The following is a 27426-nucleotide window of genomic DNA, read 5'->3' on the forward strand; positions in this document are numbered from 1 at the left end:
CCAGGGATGGCTCTGAAGGCGAGGGAGGAGGGCACGTTGTCGACCCGGATAACAAGGTGCTATCAAATTGTTGACGTCGAGGGTCACGCCCACGCCCAAGTCTGTCGAAAATGGCGATGCCGGGTCGGGGATACAATTCAGGGCGATGTCAGCGCCGCCGGCACCTTGTGGTGCATTGATGCGAGCAATGGTCGATGGAGGGATGGATTGACACCATGCGAAAGGCACATGGGCTGGGGTCGAGGGGGTTGGAAGCAACAGAAACCGCAGGTCAGGCGTGCAGGACCTTGACTGAACTCACATCCGGATGAGATGGCAAGGACATTTCCAGGGGGGTCCTCGAAACTGATGCACACTGCCAGCTTGGCTGAGGGAGCATGCGAGGAAGTACCCCAGCCGCCTTTGGACTCTAGAGCGAGGTACTTGCGGCGCTCAGTTAGGTGCCTAATCGATGTATCCACAGATACCTCTACCTGCCTCCTGAGTTCTTCCCTACGTTCCTTCCTGCCTACGCCTAGGTACCTAGGTAGGTAGGTACCTGGGCAGCAAGTCCCCTACCCACGACAGTCCAGAGCATCCGTGTGCCTTACCCCTCTGTAATACAGGAAGGGACTGGGAGCTGTCCAATGGGAACTCCGAAGTTTGCTTGTGGTGCGGCCCCGGCTGATGCACCACTAGGCTGCGACAATCATCGCCCGCCCACCTTACCTTGTTACGTACCTGTCCCACAGTCAATTCCTTGCGATACGCTTCCAATTACATAGCAACGTTGCCAATCCAAACATCACGTACATTACCGTAGCCCTCGATGCAAGCTCTGATATTCGAGAATCAGCTGATTGGGCTTGCTCCTCATTCCTCTCAATGCGATTTCAAGTAATTGCTGGCTTGGCCAGTATTGCTATCTTGCAATCAGGTGCCTCCGCCATCGGCACCGGACCTCTTGTAACCCACGACGATGCAAATCACCTGCACAACCCGACACATCGACGACTGCCCTTCCTCTCCTGGATCCGCGACGCTGCGGTCGAACTTTTTTTTGGCCCATATCCTTCCAGGACCGAAATAAGGACCGAAATACGCCATGGCGTCCCGACCCCGAAGCACTATACGGACGAAGTTGTGCTACGCTTCAACCTAACCGCGCCCGAGGAAGAAGCTGCCATGGCCCGGTCCGCCTCCACCTTGTTTCTCGACATTTGGGCATTCACGGAGGATTTCGTCGATATCAGACTACGCAAAGACAGAATTGGGACTCTGCTTGGTGTGCTACCTAAAACCCTACGCGATTCCTACTCGGTGCTCATACCCGACGTCTCTGCGGCGATTCACGGGTCACGCCCCTCCACACCAGGTGTACAACACCAAGAATACATGCCCTGGGACGAGAGGTCTGGTCTTCTGCGTCCTCATGCTGACAGCGATACCGTCTTCTTCCGTGACTATCGACCTCTCTCCGTAAGATTCCTTGCAAACCACTCGACTGGGCGAACGAATTACTAACTCGCGAGGCAGGTCGTTGTGCCTTGGATGCGACTCCTCGAGGCTATGTTCCCTGCGATCACAAGAATGGTCAACATCGGCTTGTCATACGAGGGGCGCGACATTCCGGCCCTCAAGGTCGGGGTTTACAAGCCCGGCGAACCAGTACCAAAGAGGAAGACGCTGCTCGTCACAGGTGGCATGCACGCCCGGGAATGGATTTCAACGACCACCGTCAACTATGTGGCCTGGTCCTTTGTGACTAGCTACGGACGTGATCCCATGATCACTAAATTGCTCGAGCACTTCGATGTCGTCTTTGTTCCAGTCCTGAACCCCGATGGCGTGGAATACAGCTGGCGGGTAGATCGCCTGTGGCGCAAGACTAGACAGGGAACTGATGTGTCGTTTTGCCAGGGCCTTGACTTGGATCACGCATTCGGCTTCGAGTGGGACGGTGCTGGGCCTAACGGTGAGCCTTGCTCCGAAAGCTACGGAGGCGCGAAACCCTGGGAGGCCGTGGAGGCGGTAGCGCTGGCGAATTGGGCGCGCAATGAGACGACTAACAACAACGTCGAATTTGTGGGTTTGATTGACCTGCATTCGTATTCACAGCAGGTCATGTATCCTTTCTCTTACACCTGCGATACCGATCCTCCCAACCTTGAGAACCTTGAGGAGCTGGCTGTCGGGCTTGCCAAGGCTATCCGGCTATCGAGCGGCGAGGCCTACTCGGTCACGTCGGCATGTGAAGGGGTTGTGGCAGGCGGAGGCGACATGGGCCGCCCTTCCCGGGTCGAAGTGGGCGGGGGCTCGGCCATTGATTGGTTTTATCATGAGATGCGCGCACATTTCAGCTATCAGATCAAGCTGAGAGACATGGGGAGCTACGGTTTTCTACTCCCGAAAGAGAATATCGTGCCTACGGGCGAGGAGATGTTCAACGCTATGAAGTACCTTGGAGACTACTTGCTAGGCAATAACGGGATCGAGCGTTCGAACAAGCAACATTCAATGACGCCGCCGGCGGGCGGGGTTTTCAGCAACCTTGAACTTCGCCGGTTGAAGCGCCGTTGATGACAAAGGTACGAGGGAAAACACAAAGCGATGAGTACGGGTAATTACAAGAAGACGACCGGAGGAGACGACCCAATGGTGGTTGAGGATTATTACTACACAAGATGTTCTACCAGCCCATAACCAAGGCCACTGACGCGTACAGGGCGGTAAGCTTAAGGGTGCTGTCGAAGATGAAAGAACCGATGGAACCGCTTTGTTATGGCAGATGGGTCAGTAAAGGGGTGGTTTCCGCCGTCGCGCTGTCCAAGTCCCTGCACGGAGAGATTTTAGGAGGAAGGGGGTGGAGGGATAAGAACGTACATCATACGGCCTGGAGGCCCCCGCTCGCTGGCGTAGCCGAACGCGTAGGAGGGAGCGACAAATGGACCAACCGGCACCCAGGACGGCGGCGGCCACGGGGTAGCGCAGACCGGCAATGAGCAGGGCGCCAAGGAACGAGGTGTGGTTCTCAGTGAAGTTGGCATGGGCACGCTGGGCTGCAAGCCGCGCACGTCACAGGTCAGTCATTCGTGAGGCAGAGGAAGCAATGTTGGGCCTGCAGGGCAAACGATCAGAAGATGGTGACGGACCCGCAGTTGAACATGTAGGCCTTGCGTCCTTGTCTGCCTGCTCGTTTGAGGCGTAGGCGATGGGGTACTTCAGACCGCTCAACTTGGGGAACTTTCTGGGGAGGATAAAATGGTGGGTGGTGATGAAGAAGGTGATGTAGCCACGAGGAGGACGTAGCTAGCCAAGCCACTTGTTAGCATCGATCAAAGTAGCCAATACAGCTAAACAGAAACAGTGTTCTGCGGTGCCATGGGAACGCGCGAACCTGAACTCTTCGGGAAGCTGAATAGTAAGAGGCATGGCGAAGAACGTGTGTCAATCTTTCGTTGAGTGGCTGCTGGGGCCAAAGGATGGGGGAAGGGGAGCCGTGGAGTCAACAAGGTGTCATAGAAGGCAGACTTATAGGTCAGAGCTCGGTGTTCAACACTAGGATCCTGGGTGCAAAACCGGACGGAACAACCACGGCATCAGGTCCCTAACAAGGGCCAAACCTGTCGGTCGGCAACACCTCAAAGCCCGATGGCCTCCACTACCCACAGCCCCCAGCAGGGAAGGACACAACAGCTGAGTTGCGCACGATGACTAAGTGGGAGAGCGGTTCAACTATAGACCGTAGGCGCCTGCAGATACGTACCTCTGCTCCGGCGGTGGTTACGCGTCCGTCTTGGTAGGCAGGTAGGTAGGTAGGTACCTGGAGAGTTCCTCTCGGGCTCAAACATGGCCGTAAGACAAGTCCTCCAGTCTGGAAGACGTTGCCGTCTGTCCAGCACTTTGACCTCACCTGTGCATGTTGTTCGAATCCCTACAAAGCTCGAAAGGTTCGTTGGCTGCGGTGCTTCACTGCAATTGGGACTGTTGTCATCGTTCAATTCAGGCCCTGATTGATCACTTGGGCAACCCGACAGAAAAGCACCCGCTATCCCATATGACGCCATTCCTACCGATGCACAATCCTCACCTCAGCAACTTCTCCAGCGCCCCCACCGACCCTTCTTTGGTCATCCACTACAACGTGCTCAACACCATGTCGAATGCCGAGATCAGCGTCGACACGTGCGCCTCCTCGAACACCAGCATCGGTCGCAACCTGACCGTCCTCACACCGCAGGTACCAATGTTGACACCAATCTGCTTCATCGCACGCACCAGCTCGGCAGGTTGAGGTGTGTCAAATGCGATAAACGTGCTGCGGGAGCATCTTGGTCAGCGTCCATTGAATGATGCCTTTTGCTCACGCTGGGGAGAACATTGACTTACCCTTGTCCCTTGCCTCGAAGATTTTGGACCTGCTCAGGATATCTCTCTGCGAGTTTACTGATCTCGGCGTAGAGAAGGCCGCCCACGCGTGCCTGTTCCAATGTCAGCAACTGATGTCCTTCCTGGGGGGCCAGCTCTTGACCGGCTCAGTTCGGCACGTACGCATTGCTCGACCAGCTTGTTGTCGAGAATCTCCTCGATGACAGCCTTGCACATGATGACACGGGCCGGGTCACCCATCCACGTGTTGAATTGACGATAGGCCTTGTCCGGCACCAACATGCGGTCGCCGAAGAAGTACCCGGCCGTCTGGGCCTTCTTGGAGAAGGTCACAATATCCGGCGGCGAAGTCAAGTTCCAGTGCTCATGGCCCCAGAACCTGCCCGTCGCGCCGAAACCAGTTTGTACCTCGTCCACAATCATGACGACGCCGTGCTTCTTGGTGATGTCGCGGAGCCCCTGGAAGAAGGCGGGCGAAGGGGTTGTCGCCACCCTCGCTCTGGATCGGCTCCGTGATCAAGCCAGCCACGGGGCAGTGCCATGACGTGATGAGCTCTCGACCTCGCGTAGGCACTTTGTTCTTCGGCCGCATTTCTTCTCGACGTGAGCCTCAAAGCGGGTACTTGCGCCACCGGGAAGGGCGCCTGCGGCCAATTGAACGACGGCACGTCGAGCTTTTCACCGCCTTGGAGCGTGTGGTGGAAAGGCTGCCGAAGCCCCGACCGTGGAAGAAGTTGGCAAAGCTCATGATGGCGAGATCGGGCGATCCAGGCTTCGCATTGTTAAGGCACGAGCTGGTCTCCTCTGCTGTCCATTCAACGCCCTCGCCGCGCTCTTTGCGGCGGTATAGCATGAAACACGCCTTGTAGGCGAGTTCGTTGGCCTCGGACCCCGACTGTGCTGTGAATATGTTGTCAAGTCCCGCAGGCGCCGCCCTGAAGAGACCCTGCTTCAGAAGCTCCGCCCAGTTGCTAGAGGGGAAATTGCCAATGGCCGGACGGTTGACCAACGCAGATATCATCTCGGGCGACTTGGCTGCGGCCACGAGAGCCGCATTGTTGTATCCCACGGGGATGGATGCGATCTGCGCATACACGTCCAGGTAGCGATTGCCATCCACATCCACGATGCTGGGCAATGTCAGTCATGCGATACCGTGCGACCTGAGGGCCGTGCCGTTGCTTACTAGTTCCCTGAACTCTTTTCATAATCCACTACAAAATGAATTGCGCGAGCATCGAAGAAAGCATCGAGCTGCTTAGAAGCAGCCTTGGACAGAGGGCCAGGCACCTCTGTCGCAACCGAGTTCTCGAGAATGGCAGGCATTGTGGCTGCTGCTATCTTTCGCTGGATTCAGGTGAGCACAGTCCGGTGGTTGTACGCGGATTGTCAAACTTAGTTTTGGCGCGCTGTTGTTTGTAGAGACCCGTGTTTATCAGGGGGACCCGCGCCGGCATTATAAAGGCATTGCAACGCTTCTATCAGCGACTCCGGCGGAATGACTGAAACCGGCATCGTTGCTCCCGGCCCATGCCGGCCCATGCCGGCCATCATCCGGTGGCTATGTTCCCTCAATAATCTCTAGTCCGGTTTCTACTCCTGCAGTGATGTATGATTTGGCACCCCTAGTCATGTCGTGCCAGCGCACTTCGCTGACACATGGCACACGTCTTGACACCGGGCCGGGCAACATGGCCGGGACCCACACAGTCATAAAGCCCGGGAGGGGGACCGGCAGTGCGCGGGACCGAGCCGGGCTGCAGGTACCATACACCTGCAACAGCTTCAGACTCACATGAGCTCGAGTAGGCATGAAATTGAATTGGCTGCCATGATTGATATATGACTGGTAGAAGCTAGGCTCTTCCAACGGAGATCGCGGGTACGCCACGGCCTCGGGGACAATTTCAGTAATTTCACAAAGCTGCCTTTTTGACACCGATCGAATAGTCTGGCTGTGGACGACAGGACGTGCTGCGGCATTCATCTATTACCATGATCTCAAAGATTCACCCTGTAGGTTTTCCTTCAGATTTGTAGGGTTTTTTTTGGGGGGGGGGGGGTTCCTTTGGCTCTGCATGGACTCGGCTTACAACCACAATAGTTACATGATCCGTTCCTGATGCGAACGGCATGCTACGTGAACGGCGATTGGGTCGCGGCTGGCTCCAGCAAAAAATTCAACGTTGAGAGTATGTCTCGCATTCGAGTCTCGCGAGGCCCGATCAATACTGAGGCCAGTTTCCGTGGGGAAACCATGCTGACCATGTTCTAAGACCCATCAACGCTGGCATCGGTAGCTCAATGTCCTGATTTCGACGTTGAGGACACCGAGGCTGCCATCGAAGCCGCGCACCAAGCATTCGCATCCTACCGCAAGACACCAGCTCGCACGAGAGCTCGATGGCTCCGCCGGTGGTCTGAGCTCATGATTGAAAACGCCGAAGACCTGGCACGCATCATTACGCTCGAGAATGGCAAGCCACTTGCAGATGCCACGGCCGAGGTCCACTACGCAGCAAGCTTCTTCGAGTGGTTTTCAGAGGAGGCGCCGCGCATTTATGGCGAGACCATTCAGGCGAGCAACCCGAGCTGCAGGATCGTCACACTCAAAGAGCCCATTGGCGTCTGTGGCTTGATCGCACCATGGAACTTTCCCGGCGCCATGATCACCCGCAAGGTAGGCCCGGCGCTGGCGGCAGGCTGCACCGTTGTCGTTAAGGCGCCGGCCGAGGCACCTCTCACGGCCCTTGCTCTCGCCGAGCTGGCGCACAGGGCTGGTATCCCCAAGGGCGTTGTCAACATTATCACGGCGTCGGCACACAACACAATCGCGGTCGGGAAGATTCTGACGACCCACCCCATCATTAAGAAGGTGTCCTTCACCGGATCCACTGGCGTGGGAAAGATCCTCATGAGCCAGAGCTCTACCACACTGAAGAAACTTTCCCTTGAGCTGGGCGGTAACGCGCCCTTCATCGTCTTCGAAGATGCCGACCTCGACGTCGCCGCCCGGGGCCTCATTGCATCAAAGTTCCGCATCTCGGGCCAGACCTGTGTCTGTGCCAACCGCATCCTTGTCCAGCGTCAGGTTTACGACGCATTTACTCGGAAAGTCCTCGACATCGTCCGGACTTTCAAGGTTGGTGACGGCCTCAGCGAAACAACGACACATGGGCCACTCATTCACCAGCGCGCAGCCCAAAAGGTGGACGAGCACGTCAAAGATGCCGTCTCGAAAGGTGCTCGAGTGCTCCATGGCGGCGAACCTCTGAAACATCTGGGACCCAACTTCTTCGACATTACTTTGCTCGTCGACATGGCGCCCGGTATGAAGATCTGCACAGAGGAAACGTTTGGTCCTATCGCAGCTTTCTTCGCGTTCGACACGGAGGCGGATGCTATCGAGATGGCCAATGACACAGAAGTCGGTCTTGCCGGTTATTTCTTCAGCCAGGATGCGAGCCGCTGCTGGCGGGTAGCAGAAGCACTTGAAGTCGGCATGGTTGGGGTCAATGTTGGTAGGTTACCCCTGCAAACTCACGCGATACTGCATACGTGATTTCGCAGTCCATTAATGTGTATCACAGGCTCCATTAGTGACCCAGCTGCGCCTTTTGGTGGCGTAAAGCAGAGTGGCTTTGGACGAGAAGGTAGCAAGTACGGCATTGATGAGTACCTGGTGACCAAGATGGTCATGACAGGCGTGAGCGAGTCGTGAGCCATAAGACCAGGAGGGCCTGGTAGCCCATAGCGAGATGTAGCATGTATCATTTGCATAAAGAATACCATACATATGATTGTGTCGACGGTGTTCTGACTCTAGGCCGCTGTCACGGGCCTTATCGGTTCTTCAAGGACGAGACGTCAACGCATCATGTGTCCCGGAACTTGCACAGGATGGGCCGGATCTGCTTAAGAACTCGCAAAATCGTATTCCCCACCGAACACCCATCATCTGGCGCCATGGGCTGCCAACAATGTCTGCGTCTCCCTTGAATCAGAACGCCCGATTGAGCGTCCGAAGATGTGATGGTCAGGCAGGCCGTGCAAGGAATCGGCAGTGCGCAGTAGCACTTAGCCGGTGGCCTTTATGTTCTGGCCTGACTCAGGTATGCCGCCGCCGAAAGAGGCAAGAAAAACGCCCGGCCCCGTGTACTCGGCCACGGTCCTACCGGGGCCCCAGACAAGGAACGTAGCAGTGTCACCCGGTGCATCGCTGCTCCGGTGGCCGCCAGTCAAGTCTCAGCCCCTCAAACACACGCTGCTCGGCTGTTAACATATCGGGCGCTGTCCCTCGACTCCCCCTCTCCAGATCGACCCAAGACCCGTCTGATCGTTTGCGTATGCCACTGCTGTCGAATTTGTAACCTAACTCCTTCTTACAGTACCTTCGCACATCTCTCTGGAAGGTTGTCCCGCCACTCCACCCTAGAACTGCGCAACCCACTGTCTTCCAAGGGCTTATGATGATGTCGACACGCCGGTGTGGCCTGCCAGAAGGCGAGTCTTCGCTCCCCGGCTCCTGCCAAACAACCATGGCCTTATCGAGCGTGTCGAAACCCGCCCCCTTGGTCCTAGCAGCATCAGCCTTCCACGTAAGAGGCTTCTGGTCCCTCTCACTGTTGTGAGTGCTCAACGTAAGTGTATGCGTGATGAGGCGTGCCTTCTCGAGAGATGCGACGAGCCTCTCAATAAATCTGTAAGTGGCATCTTCGTCCGCGTGGCTCAAAATAACATCGACGTCACCGCTGCTTTTTTTGCCTCGCCTATGGCCTCCGACAATGGTCAGCTGGAAGCCGGGCTCAATTTCCTGAGCTTGTTGAAGAATGGTGGCAGCAATGGCTTCCACCTCAAGGCGTGGAATGGGTTGGAGGAACTCGTCATAATACTTGACTCCGATCTGCTGAACACGACTGAGGCGGTCCCAGCCGTACTCAACCAGATCATCCAAATCTCGCCAGCCCTTTTTGTAAAACTCGCGAGCCGTCATGTCACCGACGCCCCATATATTATAGAACAGGCGAAAGACGGGTAAGCTTGCCTCCTGCTGTGAAGAATCAATCTCCTCAAGCGAGCCTGTTGATTTCCACTGATGATAAAGCTCGGCAATTTTGCTGCCACAACCAGGAAGTCTTGCTACTTCTGCCTTTGAGTCAGTCTAGTTCTCGCAGATCACCTAGTTTTGACTATCACATATACTGACCAGGAGAAGTGGATATCACATGAGGGTACGCCGCTAAAGTGGCTATTGCAGTCGAATAGGCACGCACACCAATCTCATCACCAAGCAGTTTTCGTGTCGTTCGTATCTCCTTAAGTGCCTCTACAAATTTATTGTTTGGTGGATTGACAGGTGTTGGTCTTTGACACGAGTATGTGGTCCTCAAAAACGCTGGTATTGAAGGCAGAGTCATTCCAACATCATGTTCCGACGTTGTTTCTCTCAGTAGGCTGGGGCCTTGGGATACAGGAACAGACCTGTGAAGGCTTCGGCGCCCCGTTGGACTTTTCCGGTCCTGCTGAGCCACTGGCTGCTTTGGCTGCTCAGACTTCGAATGTCGCGGCGACTTTGCCTCGGAACTTTGAATAACTTGACCTTGGTACAGCATGTAAGACTGCATCGGGAGCAGCGTTCCTGCTGCCAGCGACTCCGTCACCCATGCCAGCTTCAATACCCTGATTTCTTTCGCCGGCCTTGATGGTGTGGGGTCTCCATCGATGCTCGTAGAAACTCTGATCCGCTTTCTTGGCCCGGTCTGAGATGGGTCAGAGTCGACAGCTACGTCCAGTGGCTCAGTGAGGACATTCCTGTGCCGCAATTCGAAGAGCGCTCTTTCTCGCTTAGAGATATTGCCGATGATGACGTCCGCCTCCAGTATATCATATGTTAATGAAGGAATACTTTCCTCAACCTCGTGAAGTCGTCCGGGATCTAGATGTGTGGGCAGAAGAAAGATCGAAGGAAATAGCAGGCTCATGTCGGCAAATTAAAGAATGCTCGCTATGCATCCGTTTTCGAGTCTGCTCATAGAAAACAATTCGCCTAGACGTCATCGTCTTGTTGGAGGCGTGCTGTTGCTGTTTGTAATGGGCATGAGGCAAGCATGAAGCGAAAAAGCATGTGGGGCAGGCAGGCAGGTTAATACTGTTGGCCTGTGTTCATTAGCCCGCGTATGCTGTGGTGACGACGAATGATGTTCATCACCGAATCACCATCCTGACATCATTGATCATTTGTGCTTATCGCAACAGAAGGACGCACCCCAAATGTCTCAAGGTCTGGCTCGGTAACCATTTCTAGACACGAAGACCTGGATAACGCCCCGTGCACCTGCAAACAACCTGAACACCCCCAGCATCATGGACGAAAATAAAATGTTGTACGCCTCCGTGGCCGTGCCTGAGCCGACTCTCATGAAACATCTTCAAATTCAAGGTCTTCTTCGCTCTCGTCACCTTCCTGCTGAGCCGGCGACTCAAGCTTGACTCGTTTTGCTGGCAAGTCGTCGGCGCTGTCTTCATGGGAATCTGCGCTTCTTTTATTCGCAGGCGTGGCAGCACTGGCTGGCGTTGCCCCGCTGGAGTTGTTGCCTGTCGCCACAACATCCTCGAAATCGTCCTCGTCATCGTCTTCCTCGTCGTCGCTGCCTTCTTCTGCCAGCGCCCGTGCAGCATCTGCTTCTTGCTGTGCCTTAATAGCTGCGAACATCTTTGCCATTTCCGAGTCATCTTGTTCCTCCCCGCTGCTTTTGATGCCCTCTTTCGGATCAAGTGCTTGCGTTTTCACCGCAGGGGTCGATGTAGAATTCGCCGTGAGATAGGATTCTCCCGTAACGGTGCTGTTGGACATCCATGAAGGTAGCGCATTTTGATGCGCAATCTTATCTTTCCTGGCCTGCTCCGCGGCCTTCTCTGCCTCTGACGGTCCGTCGGATGTGGATATATTGACTGATAGAGACTTTGGTCCGATGTTGTCCAGTCCTTTGACCGATGTAGGCTGGAGGGCCGAGACAAAACCGATGGGACCCTGGCTGGTATCCGGTGCGAGCGGCTTGTAGGCACTGATAGCTATGTCGAATGTGTTCTCTGGTACGACCACATCATCGATGCGCGGCAGCATCTCTGTGATGAACTTGAACTGCTCGTTCAATCTGGTTGACTCTTGGTGTCCCGTCGAGTGCCGTTCCAAGTCATGTGTCAAGGGGTACTCGCAGTTGTGACAGAGGAACCCTGCGCTGCTGGCTTTGTCGAGCACCTCCATTTGGGTCCATTCCGCTTTGCAACGCTCGCAGAAGTATTCCTTGCGCTCGCTTACCGGAATGTTCGTGCCCTGTATCTCTTTGTCCACGGTGTACACCCGCCACTTGATCGCGTCGATGGCCTGTCGGTAATCGATGAAGTAGTATTGTTTGTTGATTGGTCGCTTCTGTTCCGGGTTATTCGACTGCTCCGGTCGCGTATATCTATGAACGATGGGGATTAGCATGGGGAAAGATGGATGTATGGAAGGGAGTTTCCGTACGACGTGATGAAGCGATCTTCTCGCAGCTTTCCGCAAAGCCTGTGTACCTCTTTTGTGTTCATTCCCAACATAAAGCGCAAGTCTTCGTCCTTGAGTCTGGTCTTCGTTAGTACCTTGGCGCCTCAAGAAGATTCGCGAATCCGCGCTGCAACGTACGCCGAATGGATGATTAGGGCGTCAATGACCAGGACATAGTTGTTGTCGTAGAAGGCTCGAACCACCTGCCTGACCAACGTCTTGGCCATGTCCAGTGGAGGCGCCATGCTCACCGATCGAAGATTCCCAGGTGAAGTGACAGTGATGTAGTATGTGAATCAAAGGATCATGTGATCAAGAAGGCAATCCTGCGGCAGCAGAAGAGCTCAGGTTTGCGAGTGTGACAAGGTGTTGGGCAAGTGGTCCATCGCCGACAGGGTAGGAAGGTCGAGCGTCGCGCCAGCTGGTAGAATTGTTTGCGCAAGCCTGCTGCAGTGGGAACAGTTCGATGGAGGCAGAGTCAATTTCACGCTGGTCTCTCGATTGCTTAACCCGCAGTCGACTGTGATGAATAGTCGTGGGATGGTACTCGCCAATATATTGAGGTGGTGGCCCAATGCTGGAACAAGGGCAGAAAGAGTGCAAAGTACTGCTACAAACTTCAAAGCAGCCATCAGATTCTACGTTGCCCACGAGTACTGAACCAAGCACTGGTGTTGGTGGGGTTTGCACGGGTCTGACCCACTAGAGCTGCGACCAATCAATACTACAGCTGGCTAATGCTGCAGGTCCATCTGCAATCGATCAGCGCTGGGGTACAAGGCGCTAGGTAACAACTCTCAGCGCGTTCTGACACCCGGCGTGGTGCAAGCCATATTCAAGCTCCCTTGCCCCAGATCTTTTCGAAAAGAGTGCAGCCAAAGTGATGAGAATTTCTCGCAGCGATCAAATAGAGAGAAGTAAGCCTGGCACCAACCGAAACGCCAGGTCGACCGGTCATACCCGGTCGGAAATGAACCGGATTGCATCTCGCGCCCAACACACCACTGGCTAAGTTGACTAAGTTGAACCCCCCTTGCCCAAGCATAACACACTACCGTCGGATACCTTAAGCAGCCGGATCACCGGACACCTGCCCACCAGGTTGCAGCAGGCAGAAGAAGTTCACCCACGCCATGAAACCCTGTTCTTTCAAACATACTTTCGAAGCTATGCGAATTGTTAGCAAAATATCAATGAATTTCGAAGTTGGGAACGCAGATGAAAGTAAACTTACGTCGAGCGTCAACGTCCGCGAGCTGTTGATTTCCTGATCACGGTAGACGCCTACAAGGCTCTCGCTGTCCTGGAAAAGTCCTGCCTTGAGACTGATGACGACAAACTGCATACCGGGTCCGGCATGCTCCCGAATGTACTTCTTGATCTTGTCAACGTTGGCGTTGTCGAGCGCGGCATCAACCTCATCGAGGACGAAGAAGGGGCTCGGCTGGTAGCTGTGGATGGCAAATAGTAATGCCAGCGCTGCCATAGTCTTCTCGCCACCCGAAAGGAGATCCATGTCTCGGAATCGCTTGAGGGGAGGCATGGCATGGTATTTGATACCTGCAAGGTAGGGAGTGTCGTTGTCTTCTTCCTTGTCCAGGTATGCTTGGCCACCGAGAGGGTACGCGTCAGAGCGTGTAAGATCCTTATAGACGGTCTTAATCTGTTCCGAGATGTGTGTAAAGGCCTTGTTGAAGACCTCATACCTTTGAGTCTTGATCACATTGAAGGCATCGCGAGCTTCTTTGAGCGCCACTCGTGAGTCTTCGAACTCACGTTCGGTGTTCTTCAACCTGGTCTCAACACCTTCCAACCTCTCCATTGCCTTCATGTTAGGGTTGATCTTTTCCAACTCCGCCGCAAGAGTGTGTATTCTCTCCTTGAGGGTATCGCTCATACTCTCGTCATTGGACTAGCACGCGCGTTAGCAGGCTGCTCCTCAAGTCCAACGCACCATCCAGGAAGGGTCCATAAGCTCACATTCTTCAGCTCGTCGCTGAGCCCATCAAAATCAATCCTGATGCCATGATCATCGAGGGCAGCATCCAACATGCCGTCGTCCTCGTCGTCGAGATCCATGGCATCAGGGTCCTGACGCAATAAGTTGTCTTCCCTAGGCAGGTTGTCCAATGACCCATCGACCAGCGGGATGTCGATTCCGTCCATCTTGCACCTTCTCAACAGCGCAAATTTGGCGGCACCGTCCTTTTGCACACTTGTTTCAAGGGCATTGATGTCCTTCTGTCTAGCTTCGATCTCTTTGCTGCGACTCTTGACCTCTGCCTTTGCCTCGGCGACCTTCTGGCTCCGCTCTTGCTGCTCTGCGCGGGCGACCTGCAGATTCTCGCGCAACGCATCCAGCTCGTCCGAGACCTCGCCCATCTTGTCTTCGATCTCCGATTTCTGTTGTTCATACGTTTGCAGATCTTTCTCGAATTGCCTCAGCTTCCTCTCCATGGATGCCACACGACCTTCAAAGTCTTTGAGCCTTGACTCGTTCCAGGCAAGGGTGCTCTTCAGCCTCTCTTTTTGGACTTCAAACCTGTTTCGTTCTTCTTCGAGTTGACGTTGCAAACCCTGGTGCTCTGCATCGTACGCTCGGATATTACTCAGACCCAACCTTTTGCAGAAGTCACCGAAGACTCGGTCCTCCACCTGTGAGATGGCTGCTCGGAAATTCTCCAAGGTCTCGGTTGTTGATCGTAGCTCGGCGTTCTTGGCACCGTACTGAGGCGCCCAGTCATGAAGCTGCTGGGCTTGGTGATCTCTTTCCCGTGACCTGCTGGCATGGTTCTTCTCAAACTGAGCCAATTCATATTTGGCAGCCGCCAGTTGAGGCTCTAGCACTTGTAGATCAGTACGTAGTGCATCCTCCGCACGCCTATCAGTTGCCGGCAGGTTTTGTATTTCTTCGGTATACTTGGCGGCTGTTCTCCTCAGAGCGTCGACGTCGTGTTCCTCGAAGCGCCGTTTACCGCCCTTGTGCTCGGGGCCCCGTCCACCAGTCATGAGACCTCCTTTGTGGATGACGGTACCGTCCAGCGCCACAGCCTTGACAGGGATTTTTTTCTCGTAGCAGATATGTGAAGCGACGCGAAGGTCGTCACACACCACCGAGCTGCCACAAGCGTATGCCATGGCACGTTCGTAAGCAGAGTCGAAGTCGATCGTGTCGATCGTAAGCCGCGCCCCGCTGATACCTTTGACAGCCGTGTTCACAGCGTTGACCTTGATGTTGTCAAGCGGAATGAACGTCATTGGTGGGATTTGGTTGTCCTTCAGATGCTGGACACACTGCATGCCCGTCTTCTCGGTATCCACGACAACGGACTCAAAGTCTTTGCCGAGAGCAATGATGACAGCCTCGTCAAACTTCTTCTGCTTAGGCTTGCAAAGATCTCCAATGCGACCCTTGACACCAGGGTAAATGCGTTTGAGCGTGCTGACAGTCTCTTTCATGCGCGTCTCGCGATCGTTTTGGCGACGGCCATCGTCTGCTTCATTTAATTGCCTGGCCACCTTCTGCAAATGCTCCTCAAGCTCAGTTCGTTTGTTATTTGTGCGCACCCGAGTGGAGTCTAGCTGTCTGAACTCCTTCTTCTTCGCATCAATTTGCTCAGAAAGGGTGCTGATGGTGTCCTTCGTAAACTTGGTGCGTTCTTGGATCGTCTCGAGTTCGCCATCTAGTTTTTCGACGTTGGCATTGAAGCCGTCGACTTTGCTCTTGAGACTGTTGACCATAACTTCATCTGTCTTTTGTTGACGGACAAGGTTGTCGATCTTGTTTTGGTTGGCTGACGTCTTGGCAAAAACCTGACTGCGCAGAGCGTTGTACTCTTTGCGATCTTCGTCGCTGAGCTCCGTGCCCTGCTTTCTAGACCGTTCCTGAAACTCTCTTTCCTTGAGCTCTTGAGCCTTTTCGACAGTCTTCAGCTTCTTTCTATCATCTTCCAAAACTTTGACCTGATCGTCACGTTCTTTTCGTGTTGTATCGAGACGTTGGCGAAGAGCGCTTGCTTCACGAGTGCTCTGTTCCACTTTTTGATTGATGGGAACAAGGCTGTTCTCAAGTTCTTCGATCTTTCGCTCTTTGAATTTTATGTGCTTGTCATGCTTGCTGACATCTCGTGTCGCCGCCGCAAGCTCTTTATGTGCGGCTTCCAACTTCTTCTCGAAAGATGCTACGTTGCGCCTAAACTCTTGGAGGTTCTCCTCGTGGTCCTTGATCTTGTCGTTGGACTCATCCATGCTGCTCTGAAGATGAAAAAGCTCCCACAGCATGCGATCGACGATGGCGCGGTCTCGTTCTTCAGTCTTCTGCTGAAAATTTTCGACTTCCTTCTTTTGCTCTTGGTATTGCTTGATCTCTGAGTTGATGCCCCGGCGTCGGTGAAGCTGAAAGCTCTGGTCCTCGGCGGCTTTCTCTGCCGCCGCTTCAAGACGTTCATAGTCGGCCTTGAACTCCAAGCTTCCCGAAATCTGCTCAATAAGACGCGTGAGGTCCTGAGGAGACTGAGCTGCGATGGCCTCGACATCGCCCTGGAAAACCAGAAAGTTCCGCGCCTTGATCAGAATATTCTCGACCTCGAGGGCTGTGTTGTATTGCTGTGCGTTCACAACACGATCGTTGATCCGATATTCGCTGGAACCCTGGCTTGTGATTGATCGCTTCCACTTCTGCTCATCGCCGGCATCGTCCTCGTACACAGCCATAACCCAGGCAGTCTTTTGGGTCGTGGCGTGATGGCTTGTCGCCGTTTGATTTCCCATCTGCGTCTCCATTGGCGCTCGGAGTGTCCGCAGACCCGTCGTCGTTTATTTTGGACGTCTTGAGGACGCGGCCGCGATAAACCCAGGTCCTTGAGATGGGTTGAGCGGAGGTGTGAAGACTTGATTCCTAGGACGAAGGAAATGGCGTCCATGCTGACGTGCATTAGTCCGTATTAGCAATGCGTCCTGATCCTCTCGCGTAATTCCTAGAATGCAGATGACAACAGGGAAGGAACAATGGGAACGCACGAGTTGGACTTTCCAGATCCATTGGGACCGATGATGGAGGTGAAATAGGAGTCCCCGAATAGGAGGACATGATGGCCTTTGTAGGATTTGAAGTCTGCAAGGCGAATTAGTAGGCGCGGTGAAGCTCAAGGGAAAAGGCGCAGCATACTGAACAGCTCGAGGCGTATGAGTTTGCCCATGGTGGTGGTATGGCACACGTGAATAGCAGTGTCAAGGCTTGTTGGAACAACCGTAAATCATTGGAGACCCCAATGTGGCGGAAATTGAAAAGGGCTTGTGTTGAGCCTGGTTACCTAGAATGTCGATGTTGACCGAGGCTGTCGCGAAGATGGATGGAGTGCGGCGCGAAGAGGGGATCGTCGGGCATGCGTGTGCGCGTTGCAGGTTAGAAGCAGTCGCGTGCGAAAACGAAGATGCTAGTTGATCAACCGTGATAACGTAAGTCGCAACAGGCGCTTGCCTATGCCTTCAGCTTCGTGTGGGCAGTCGAGTCGCACACTGCTTATCCAGGATCTCTCGAGTCTGGCAATGATGATTTGCGAGTCTCCCACCTTCCACGCGCGTCAAGAAGCGCCAGCACGCGACTTGGGGCAGTCCCCACAACGTTGGGCTGGTGCGGGCGGGTTGGCACTTACCCCACATAGCGCGACGGACAGCCAGTCACCAGCTTGAGTGCGGTCAAGGTCATGTGACTGCTCCATTTTGCAGGTCCAGGGAGGTGCAAGCCAACCACAGGGACCATACTATGCACCTGCTCCAACTACGGGCATCCAGCGATCGGGGGTCCTCAGGTACCCAGGTACGTTTCCCGTGAAGGTACCGACCTATCTTGCGGTGCCTTACTTGGCCAGTAGACGGACAACAGAACACGCATATGCCAGTATACCGCTGATACCTTCAAGGTACTTTGATTGTGAATGAAATACCTGAGCTCAACAAAAACCATGTGGGAAGGTTGAATGCAGTTTCTTCTTCGCTTCCTGGGGCTACTTGATTGCATAATCAACAGGTATCTCAGTCAGTTCACTCTGGAACATTTGCGACTAAAGCGGAGCAGACGAACGCCCGTGTTACACCCTCCCAAGATGCCATGTGACGCAACCTCGTGAAAAGGAAGAGGCAAGAAGGCGCCCGTGACCAATAGAATTCGCGAGGCACTGGCCATTGTGCTATGTAAAGGCGGGTGTTATCTACTTCGTTACTTCCAAGCATATCCTACATAAAGCGTGCGGGCTCGAGGTAGCCAAATCAAGCATTGAAGTCTCCACTGTTAACGAGTGACGTCGTAATGCTTAATCGTGTTCGTTATCTATCGGTCGCTCATCTAGCTCTCGGCCCTGGTCGACATTCTTGGATCGCCTGTCCCGTGAGCAACCACAGGGACGAAGGGCAGCCCATCTTGTCATCAAGACGTTAGCTTGAGGCACCATCCTCTATTCGAGCCTTGCACTGCCTAGGGCTACACATTTGGGACACACCTCTCACGAGGACAGCTCATCTTGTTATTCGACTCGTTCGCCCACCCTATCCCAGCCCTGTTCAGCTTACAGCCACCTCGACAACACGGGTATACTGACACACCGCCTTCGCGACCCAGCACATTGCACTTGATCTTCGACGCTTGTTCCATGATCAGTATTTGCGGTCATCCCACGAATCTGAGATGTAAGATCATGTACCCCTCAATACCTGGCTATCGCAACTACGAAGAACAGGTCCCTGATACATAAGGGTGTTGAGCAACACCCACAATCGCTGACCTCCGTGTCCAGCTGTTTCAGCTGTAACAAGGTACGACTGCGAGAATGACGCACTCTAAGCCCGTCGACATGCGAACCTCGGAAGAGGGCCCGACATCATCACACGACGATCTCCCTGCTGTCTTCGATGCCAACGATGCTCCTTCACTCAGCTCGTCCCCGCCCGACCACGATTCCTTAAACACTCCCAACATTGGACCGACTACACCCGGAAGCCCAAGGTTGTCGCGACATCCCTCCTTTTCAGGGAGTAGCTCTTACCATGAAGACTGGGAAGCTTTCCCGCCCCTGGACCGCCTGTCGGTGCTCGATCTTCTTGATAACTTTGCACTGCCCCAACAACTCGAAAAGCTACAGAAAGGCATCTCGGCCCAGACACAAAAGGTCAAGAAATCGAGGGATGCGTTCAAGTCGAAGAGCCACCAGGCGCGAGAGCGCATGGTGGAGGAGTGGAGGCGCCGTGTGCCCACCCGCTGACGAGCAGCTTGACCGCTATCGCAAACGGATGCGTGTCAGCGTTGACAAGCTGGGCAAGCAATGGGGCGACGCCAAGATCATTACTCTACGAGAGAAGGTATCCTTCATCTGTGGCGTCATGAATATCTTCCTTAGCGGCTACCTCATCGGCGGGTTCCCGGAGTGGTTCCACATATGGTACACCATCCAGCTCCTCTACTTCATGCCGATCCGCTTCTTTACTTATCACCGCCGGGGCATGCATTATTTCTTGGCCGACCTCTGTTACTTCGTCAACTTCCTCCTCATGCTCAGCATCTGGGTTTTTCCTGGTTCAAAGCGACTATTTACCGCCGCGTACTGCTTGGCCTTCGGCAATAACGCTGTCGCTATCATCATGTGGAGAAACTCTCTCGTCTTTCACAGCTTCGACAAGGTCACTTCACTCTTCATTCATATCATGCCCTGTGCCACTTTGCATTCCATGGTCCATCTCTGGCCTGAGCAGCTCCAGGCCTCTCGGTACCCTGCCATATGGGCAATCAAGCACTCGCCCGCCGGGTCACCCACTGCTTACGGCAACGTTTTCTCGATGCTAGCATGGAGCTCCGTTCCATATGCGGTCTGGCAGTTGTCGTACTACTTCCTCATCACCGTTCGCCGCCGGGAGAAGATTGCCGCCGGCCGTCCCACCTCGTTCACCTGGCTTCGGCGCTCATACTCAAAGACATGGATCGGCAAGGTCGTACTAGCATTGCCCAACGCGCTACAGGAGCCTGCCTTCATGGGGATACAGTACAGCTATGCCGTGCTTACCATGCTTCCTTGTCCCATCTGGCTGCACAGTCGCTATGCCTCGGCTGGTTTTCTCATGGTTGTCTTTGCATGGAGTGTCTACAACGGGTCCACATATTACATTGATGTCTTCGGCAAACGGTTCCAGAAGGAACTCGAGTCTTTGAAAGCCGAGGTCAGCCAGTGGCAGAACAGTCCAGAGATTCCACTCAACTCGCCTTTGGTCACACCTCATCCTGACGGCCCTGTGTCCGCCGAGCTGTCCACGGCTGTAGTTGAGGACATCACCCCGCACACCAAGCCCGAGGTCAACAGTCCACCCGGCGCCAAAGCTGCGGGGTTGTCGAGTGTGGACCAGATTCCTCTCCTCAAAGACGATAATCTAGCTGCCGTATCTCGCTCCTCAGGCGTTGACGGCGGAGTCAAGGACGCTGCTCGTGCGAGGAAATCAGGCTGACCCCACAAGCTGGCGAATGATGTTCATCGGACATGCTGCGTTACATCTTGGCGTTGATATTTTTCGTTCTCAGAAATAGTTCGCGCGAGGACTCTTGCTTTTCGTATTGGTAATATCTTGTCATGCTGGCTTGCAGTAATGTAGAGGGATCCGGACTTTCAGGGTGATGTCAACCTCCACGAATGGTTGATTCTGTCTTCTTCACCAACGTGATTAGGGATGACGGTGCTGTTGTAATGCTCAGATACCCAGATTAGGCGAGCGATATAGGTTCTGCATAAGGTCGTGCTCTTTTTGCTTTCTATTGTTTGTCTCTCCGTTGCATCGTTTCTAGTCATCAAATGCTCCCCGGCATATCAGATATGGTGACTGTAGGAGGAATTGTTCACTACCGCCTATACTTGACATTGCTTGGTATCCGGTATATTGTGATACAGCGAAAAAAGAGAAAATTCCTAGAATCACCGTTGACTAAACCACTGATCTCATCGGGTTAACGGAGCCCAGGAAGCTCTTCGATGATGCAAGTGGCAGGTACAGTCCCTGAGGATCATTCTACAATGTGTGCTATAGCTGTCAATCGACAGCTAAAAGTATGTGAATCAACAATGAATGTTGCCAACACCTATAGTTGGGGTTCATGATTGAAGCGTCCTATCAAGGGCCGTCGCAAGTGGGAAGTCGCCTAGCTAAGTATACTGTGCTGGATGCCATAGGGTTTGACCTCTAATTCAATAGCGTCACTAGGCCTCAGACAGGGCAGGTCGTAGTTTAAGGAATAGGTTCACGAGTGAACTTTGCAACGTACAAACCATTGTAGTTTGCCATAATTGAAGCAACGGTGCAGCGGCCTGTCGCTCACCCTTGAGTGTTGACGACGGTACCTCGGACACCGACAAGTGACAACGACGGTCCGTGTCCACAGCGGCATGAAGCGGACTTCAGCCATGGCTACCGAGGTCTGCAACTGACGAACCATATACGGTAGCGATTCCAGCGTCTCGTCCAAACCAGCGGCACTGTTGTCAAACAAACCACATCGAACTTATAGCAATAGGCAAAACTGACAGGCGTTGCTGAACCCGGTACAGTTCAACAGGTCCACTGTTCTGCTTGTCACATCAGCGTGGTCCCTCAAAAAGAAAGGAATTACCTGGAAGCCAAGTTACGCATGGCCTTAGATCATTACAAGAAGGAGCTGCGGCCAAGCTGTCATGGCATGCCCCACGCTGCACACGGCGGTGGTACAGTCAGCTGTTATTTTTTGCTTGGCGCTCAGTCGGCACAATTACGGTTTAGGCGGACTCTATGAAGAATAAGGCGGATGGTCATCGAAAGTTGCATTGGTGTTTATCATCTCATCAAGCTGAATTGCATCGAAAGAGCCATGCTGAGGGTGTGCGAAGCCGTCTCAAGATCGATGAAGGCGGGGAGCGAGAGTTACTGATACAGGTGTGATAAAAGTGGCCGCGAGGGGGGAAAAGGGGGGATTGAAGGCGGCAGCTGGCTGGAAGTAGCGCGAAAAGTGCGAATCCATGGGGTTTATGCCCGTCACTGAGACAAAGCCTGTCGCGACGTGTAGCGTTGCCGAGTTGATTGTGTGCGAAAGCTACCAAAAAAAAATCCGTGCAGGGTAAACCGAGCTCTGAGGCGAAAAAAAAATGCCTGGTCGATTCTGTGCAGGCCAGCCTCGCTCTAACCGAAAGCGAGGCCATGCCAGAGAAAGACGCAATCCGAAGAATCCCATTTTCGTTTCCCACCCTTACTAGTCGCATTGCACAAAAACTCCATTAGAAGACGGAAGAATCGAGAAAAGTCCGTCCTGGTCGATGGTACCAAGAGCGGAAGGAAGCGCGACAAATGGCGGTCCACATCGCCATAATCAGCGGGATCCTGTGCGTATTAGCCCGTGCCTTGAAGAGGTCGTCAGTAGTAATCCGAACCTCCACCGTAGGGCTCCCGTGCCTCGGAACGACCACCAGCAGAGTCACCGTAGGTGGCAGCGGCAGCAGGAGCATCACGGGTGCGCGGAGCGTCACGCTCAGCTGCGCGATCGTAGCCCCTTTCGCGGTCATAGCCAGGGCCACGGCGGTCATCGCGATAGCGGTCACCGCCCTCACGGCCACCACCCTCGCGACCTCCACCCTCGCGGCCGCCACCACTGCCGTAGCGGTCGACGCGGCCACCGCCGCTGTAGCCATCGTCACGCTCGCGACGGTCGTAGCTGCCGCCACGGTCGTCACGGTAAGTGCGATCGTAGCCGCGGTCCTCGCGGTATCCTCCGCGATCCTCGTAGCGACGCTCATAGCCGCCACCACCGCCGCCGCGGTAGCGGTAAGGGTCGTCACGTCCATAGTAGCCGCCGCCGCCGCCACCGCCGTAACCACCGCGGCGACGATCGTCGTAGCGGTCGTTCATGCGGCCACCACGGCCACCACCTCCGCCCTCTGCAAATCGATATGTCAACGTCACGGGTCGTTATAGGACTAATGGGAATATGCTAGGACTTACCACGCTTGGGGGGGCCGAAGTACTTGCCGGGGGTCGGGGTGCGAGGACGGGCACGGCGAGCCTTTTCGATGCTGAGAGTACGGCCGTCAATTTGTTCTCCCTGGAGACCCTCCTTGGCAGCATCAGCTTGGTCGGAAGTGACCATCTTGACGAAGCCGAAGCCGCGGGACTCCTTGGTGTGGGGGTCACGCATGATCTGACACTTCTCAACCTCGCCATACTTCTCGAAGAGGCGCGTGACCTCCGACTCGGACAGGCGAGGGTGGATGCCGGTGACAAAGAGGTTGGAGCCAGGGTTGATGGCGCCATCGTCATCACCGCCCTTGGAAGCAGTATCGTTGTCCTTCATGGTACTGGAGAGACAAGAGACATAGCGTAAGCACTGATCCAATAGGCGTCGGTTTTGGAGAGGGAGGAAAAGACAAAGAGAGACGTGACGTACCGATCACCATTGCCGGATGGCGAGGCAGAGCGACGACGACCGCCATCGGCTTCGTCGCGCAGGGGACGAGGAGAGGCGCTGCGGTTATCGCGCTCGTAGCGAGGAGTCTCTTCTGAGGAGCCAGTCATGTGAGCGAATGCAAATATGGGCAAAGACGCAGCATCGAGTGAAGACAATAGAATTCCGATCACTCATGACAGGAGGTATGATGAAGAAACTAACCATCGTAACGGTCGCCATTGGCGGTCTCGTAATCCATGCTGGTAGTGGCCATATCGTCTGATTTGATAGAGACGAGAGTTTGATGCAGTGGCAAGAGAAAAGATGGGCGTGGATGGGTAAGGGATGGATGGAAGAATGCGAGGCTGTCGGGGGTAAGGGTGGAAGCGAGGCAGCGGCGGAAGGCTCTGTCCGTCGTTCGCGTTGGTGAAGGGTTGGAAGGAAAAAAACAATCCCAGGGGTAAGGAAGGAAAAAAGAAGCCTCAAAGGCTAGGAGCAGGTATATGAGGGGATCAATGCAGGAGCCGTGTCAGTGATTGATGCGGCAGCCGGCGAACGGAAGGCGATAGTGAAGAGTGGTGTGGTGAGGCTGGAAGGCGACAAGTGCAAGGTGATGGACGTTTGTTGCAAAGTGGATTGCGAGGTGGTCAACGAGGGAGGAAGGTCCTAGGTCACGCACGGCACTGGGGTTTGCATCGTTGCCAGGCGCAAGGGGCTACGTGGAGCAGGATCAAGGCTTGAATCAGCTGGCAAACTCCAGGCGACAACTATGGCAGCTGTCAGCACGTGACTGTGCTGAATTGGGCACCAGTTCCCACTCTTTCGCATAGCCAACGCTGTGCACCGAGGCCAGGTACACCTACTCCGTATGAAGGTTCCTGGGGAACCTTACCTAAGGTACCACCTTGCCCAAGGCATCCGACGTAGCTGGGAGTACATGTACCTACCGAAGATGCCGTCTATATACCTACCTACCTAGCAGTCAAGCTTCCATGCGAAACGGACCAAAAGAATGGTGCTCTGAGTACGGTCCGCTCCTACTACATGACAGCCTGTTGCCAGCATGAGTCTTCTCCGTAGGTACACTACCTAGGTTGATTTGGGTGGCCCGATACTCACATCCCTGGCTGCGCCGACATTGTTGATAGGTCTCAGCCCCCCTGTTTGAACCTTTGATTCCCGAGGGTCGCGTGCATAAACTAAGGAAAGTCCGTCCATATGAAGGGCGGACTTCGGCATTGAGGCTTTCAGGATCTGATGAAGCAGAACGGTGATGGTAGAGTGAGTACAGGATGAATAGCTCATGATCGGCTATTAATCGGAACTTTCGCGTCCCTGAAACGCGTGGGTATAGGACCATTGAGGTGCCTTGAGCTTGTCACTTGATTCGCGTAGGTATGCGATACGCACCAGTGGCGGAAACCCCCCAGCTTCACGACTTTGATGTCGTCGAATGATTCCTAAATTATGGGATTGGTGGATCGGGAGAAGTACTTCAGCAAACTCCCTAAAGTCCGACCCGTCGGATGCGGGAATCGCGAGTTGTATCTGTTAGAAAGGCGGGGTACGGGTGTGCAGAGTCCTTGCCCTATGGAGCCTTCTCGCAATTAACGAGATCGGGTGAACGTGTAGGATAGAAAGCGTCCTAGTGCAGCGTAGAAATGCCGCCAACCGAAAGCTCGATAGAGGGGGTGATCATAAACCCAGGCCCACGCGTGGGGGGGGCGTACCATGCAAGAACAGTAAAGCTCGGAGACTCATCCCGAATTCCACCACGAACGAACCTGCGCTGACCCATGGCAACAGGTTCATACCATGTCGGTTCAGATGTGGGTTACCCCTTTCGGATGCCCGGTCAGCTAGTTGGCGAGAGGCTGGACTGCCGTCGGTTTGTGGCGGATCGGCGGTTCTTTAAAGAGTCCATCCCCAACCGTCTGACAGCCTGTTTTAAGATCGATGGATCTCAAACCTTCGATCGAACAACACATTCTCGCCTCGCCAGTCCTCTCTGTCCTGCTGCTCTCGAAATCCTGAACGAATTCGATTGAGAGATAAGCAATCAAGACTCATTGAGTACGCAGCCATCGCATTCCACAGAACCACAATGTCATCACTTGACGGCAAGGTCTATGCGTTCACTGGTGGTGCCAGTGGGATCGCCTTTGCAACCGCCAAAATCCTCGCGAGGCGCGGAGCCACGATCTGCATCGCCGATATCGACACGGAAGCAATGAGGGAGGCAGAAATCTACTTCCAAGAACACAAAATTCGCTTTTCTATCAACAAAGTGAACGTTGCTGTCCGGAGCCAGGTAGATGATTGGATAGACGGCATCGTGAAGCAGTTCGGACGTCTGGACGGTGCGGCAAACGTTGCGGGCGTCATCGGCAAACACCACGGCACACGCCCTGTCGCGGAACTAGATGACGACGAGTGGAACAAGATTATCGCCGTCAATTTGACAGGATGCATGTATTGTATGCGGGCCGAGCTTCGAAACATTGTTGACGGCGGTTCCATCGTCAACGTATCTTCGATCCATGGGCTCAGAGGTGCGTCACGGTGCCTTCCTCCCCACAGTAGCCACAACCAACTGATTACCTCTCAGGATTCGCGAATCACGGAGCGTACGATGCCAGTAAGCACGGTATGATTGGCTTGACGAAAGCCGCGGCCAAGGAGAATGGCGCGCGCGAAGTGAGGGTGAATGCCGTGGCGCCGGGCGCTATATTCACACCATTGATGGAGAAGAATTGGAAGGCTGCTGGACGGTCGCTGGACGCACCGTTCGACGAGCCGACGGCGTTTCAACGGCAAGGAACCTCCGAAGAGTGTGGTAATGTCCTAGCCTTCCTGCTCGGCCCCGAAAGCACATTTGTGAGCGGGTCCGTGTATGAGGTGGACGGAGCATGGCTGTGATGGCCTCCTGCGGCAAACAGGTATATCGTCGCGGATCAATATAAGCGGAACAGCGATGCATGTAGAGGCGTAGGGAACGCTAGCCAAGACGTCTAGGCTTGACAGAGGGATGCTTCGTAGGCAGCTAGCGTGTTGTTATTCTTTCACCACACATCACCCGGGTCGACCTCGTGCCTCTCGCCGTCGTCCCGAATATGTTGTAGCTTGGTATCCCGCTTACATGGCTTCCGCATGTCGAAGGCATCTTCACTGGTAGCCTTGGAATCGGTGGCATGGTCGCCGTAGTAGTCTTTCACCACGCGGAAGACGCTATAGCCCATGCCCTTGTAGAAGTTGATGGCTCGGTGGTTGCTGGTCCGAACGAAGAGGTCAATAAACCAAGCATCGTTTGCGTCAGCTGCGACCTCCAGCTGCTCCGTCAGGATTTTACCGATGCCTAGCCTGCGAGCCTCCGGTGCGACGGTCAGGGCAGTAATGTGTGCGTGCCAGGGCAGGTAATGCTCGGAAAATTTGTAGATATCGGGAGACGATTCAACCTTGCCCATGACTAGCGATTGAGACAGTCAGTGGGTGCTAAAGACGCCTGAGAGGAAACGAATACATACTGTAGCCAATAATATTCCCATTCATGTCCTCGCAGACCTGGAACAGGGCTGGCCATTTGGCATGATATTGAAGATAGAACGCAAGCTCGTAAGTTTCCGTCAAGGGGTCGAGGTTGCATTTTGAAAATTTGTCGACGTCGTCAGGGACGAAACGCCGGAAGGTGGCCATGGTGCGCTTGTTCACAATGAAATTGATACCTAGAACCGCCAGGAAGAGTCCGCGACGGTTGATCGTCGACTGACCGACTGGCCTGGAAAGGACTTCGCTACTTTTGTGGCACCGTCCGTAGCTGGGCGGTTGGAGGGGTTAATTCTACCGATATAACGATATGGGCATCATCGTATCGCGATCGCGGGGTCCTCCCACGGTCTGTTGTATTTGCTCCAAGGAGCCTACATTAGGTAATCGTGGAGGACTTGGGAATGCAGGGGCTCTTGTTTAGGGGGGGGGCGCCGCGTCCGGCAAGGATGTACGGGACGCACACCAACGCAGGCAGCTGCACTCTGACAGTGACTCGACTTCCCTTTCATACCTACCTACCTAAGGTACC

General features: G+C 54.3%; 11 protein-coding genes across 11 annotated transcripts; 4 read left to right on the forward strand and 7 right to left on the reverse strand.

The window, feature by feature from the left end:
• Window positions 1–312: 312 nt before the first annotated feature.
• VDBG_09332 (ECM14) lies at window positions 313–2559 on the forward strand (the record flags this gene model as incomplete). Its single annotated transcript, XM_003000091.1, has 3 exons — window positions 313–419; window positions 765–1458; window positions 1516–2559. 3 exons carry the CDS (start codon window positions 313–315, stop codon window positions 2557–2559), a joined length of 1845 nt encoding a protein of 614 aa, XP_003000137.1.
• A 1557-nt stretch (window positions 2560–4116) lies between these two features.
• VDBG_09333 (4-aminobutyrate aminotransferase) lies at window positions 4117–5742 on the reverse strand (the record flags this gene model as incomplete). The annotated part of the gene is made up of 5 exons (XM_003000092.1): window positions 4117–4297; window positions 4369–4460; window positions 4531–4876; window positions 4992–5498; window positions 5555–5742. The coding sequence occupies 5 exons, from the start codon at window positions 5692–5694 to the stop codon at window positions 4117–4119; spliced, it is 1266 nt and encodes a 421-aa protein (XP_003000138.1).
• A 621-nt stretch (window positions 5743–6363) lies between these two features.
• Window positions 6364–8089, forward strand: VDBG_09334 (succinate-semialdehyde dehydrogenase; the record flags this gene model as incomplete). Its single annotated transcript, XM_003000093.1, has 4 exons — window positions 6364–6384; window positions 6473–6560; window positions 6645–7889; window positions 7959–8089. 4 exons carry the CDS (start codon window positions 6364–6366, stop codon window positions 8087–8089), a joined length of 1485 nt encoding a protein of 494 aa, XP_003000139.1.
• A 483-nt stretch (window positions 8090–8572) lies between these two features.
• On the reverse strand, window positions 8573–10048 carry VDBG_09335 (DNA polymerase mu; the record flags this gene model as incomplete). Its single annotated transcript, XM_003000094.1, has 2 exons — window positions 8573–9513; window positions 9575–10048. One exon carries the CDS (start codon window positions 9359–9361, stop codon window positions 8573–8575), a length of 789 nt encoding a protein of 262 aa, XP_003000140.1.
• A 735-nt stretch (window positions 10049–10783) lies between these two features.
• Window positions 10784–12222, reverse strand: VDBG_09336 (transcription initiation factor IIE subunit alpha; the record flags this gene model as incomplete). The annotated part of the gene is made up of 3 exons (XM_003000095.1): window positions 10784–11834; window positions 11894–11989; window positions 12050–12222. 3 exons carry the CDS (start codon window positions 12136–12138, stop codon window positions 10784–10786), a joined length of 1236 nt encoding a protein of 411 aa, XP_003000141.1.
• A 755-nt stretch (window positions 12223–12977) lies between these two features.
• On the reverse strand, window positions 12978–16693 carry VDBG_09337 (conserved hypothetical protein; the record flags this gene model as incomplete). The annotated part of the gene is made up of 3 exons (XM_003000096.1): window positions 12978–13052; window positions 13146–13823; window positions 13892–16693. The coding sequence occupies 3 exons, from the start codon at window positions 16691–16693 to the stop codon at window positions 12978–12980; spliced, it is 3555 nt and encodes a 1184-aa protein (XP_003000142.1).
• A 2259-nt stretch (window positions 16694–18952) lies between these two features.
• On the forward strand, window positions 18953–20398 carry VDBG_09338 (conserved hypothetical protein; the record flags this gene model as incomplete). Its single annotated transcript, XM_003000097.1, has 1 exon — window positions 18953–20398. The coding sequence occupies one exon, from the start codon at window positions 18953–18955 to the stop codon at window positions 20396–20398; it is 1446 nt and encodes a 481-aa protein (XP_003000143.1).
• Window positions 20399–22324: 1926 nt separating this feature from the next.
• VDBG_09339 (conserved hypothetical protein) lies at window positions 22325–23919 on the reverse strand (the record flags this gene model as incomplete). Its single annotated transcript, XM_003000098.1, has 4 exons — window positions 22325–22845; window positions 22910–23262; window positions 23352–23463; window positions 23574–23919. 4 exons carry the CDS (start codon window positions 23623–23625, stop codon window positions 22325–22327), a joined length of 1038 nt encoding a protein of 345 aa, XP_003000144.1.
• A 1077-nt stretch (window positions 23920–24996) lies between these two features.
• On the reverse strand, window positions 24997–25149 carry VDBG_09340 (predicted protein; the record flags this gene model as incomplete). The annotated part of the gene is made up of 1 exon (XM_003000099.1): window positions 24997–25149. The coding sequence occupies one exon, from the start codon at window positions 25147–25149 to the stop codon at window positions 24997–24999; it is 153 nt and encodes a 50-aa protein (XP_003000145.1).
• A 306-nt stretch (window positions 25150–25455) lies between these two features.
• Window positions 25456–26270, forward strand: VDBG_09341 (3-oxoacyl-[acyl-carrier-protein] reductase; the record flags this gene model as incomplete). Its single annotated transcript, XM_003000100.1, has 2 exons — window positions 25456–25903; window positions 25960–26270. The coding sequence occupies 2 exons, from the start codon at window positions 25456–25458 to the stop codon at window positions 26268–26270; spliced, it is 759 nt and encodes a 252-aa protein (XP_003000146.1).
• A 24-nt stretch (window positions 26271–26294) lies between these two features.
• Window positions 26295–27157, reverse strand: VDBG_09342 (N-acetyltransferase; the record flags this gene model as incomplete). Its single annotated transcript, XM_003000101.1, has 2 exons — window positions 26295–26817; window positions 26876–27157. 2 exons carry the CDS (start codon window positions 27042–27044, stop codon window positions 26414–26416), a joined length of 573 nt encoding a protein of 190 aa, XP_003000147.1.
• Window positions 27158–27426: the final 269 nt, after the last annotated feature.

This window comes from Verticillium alfalfae, genomic scaffold (genome assembly GCF_000150825.1).
Source record: "Verticillium alfalfae VaMs.102 supercont1.15 genomic scaffold, whole genome shotgun sequence".
In the NCBI taxonomy this organism is placed as follows: domain Eukaryota; kingdom Fungi; phylum Ascomycota; class Sordariomycetes; order Glomerellales; family Plectosphaerellaceae; genus Verticillium; species Verticillium alfalfae.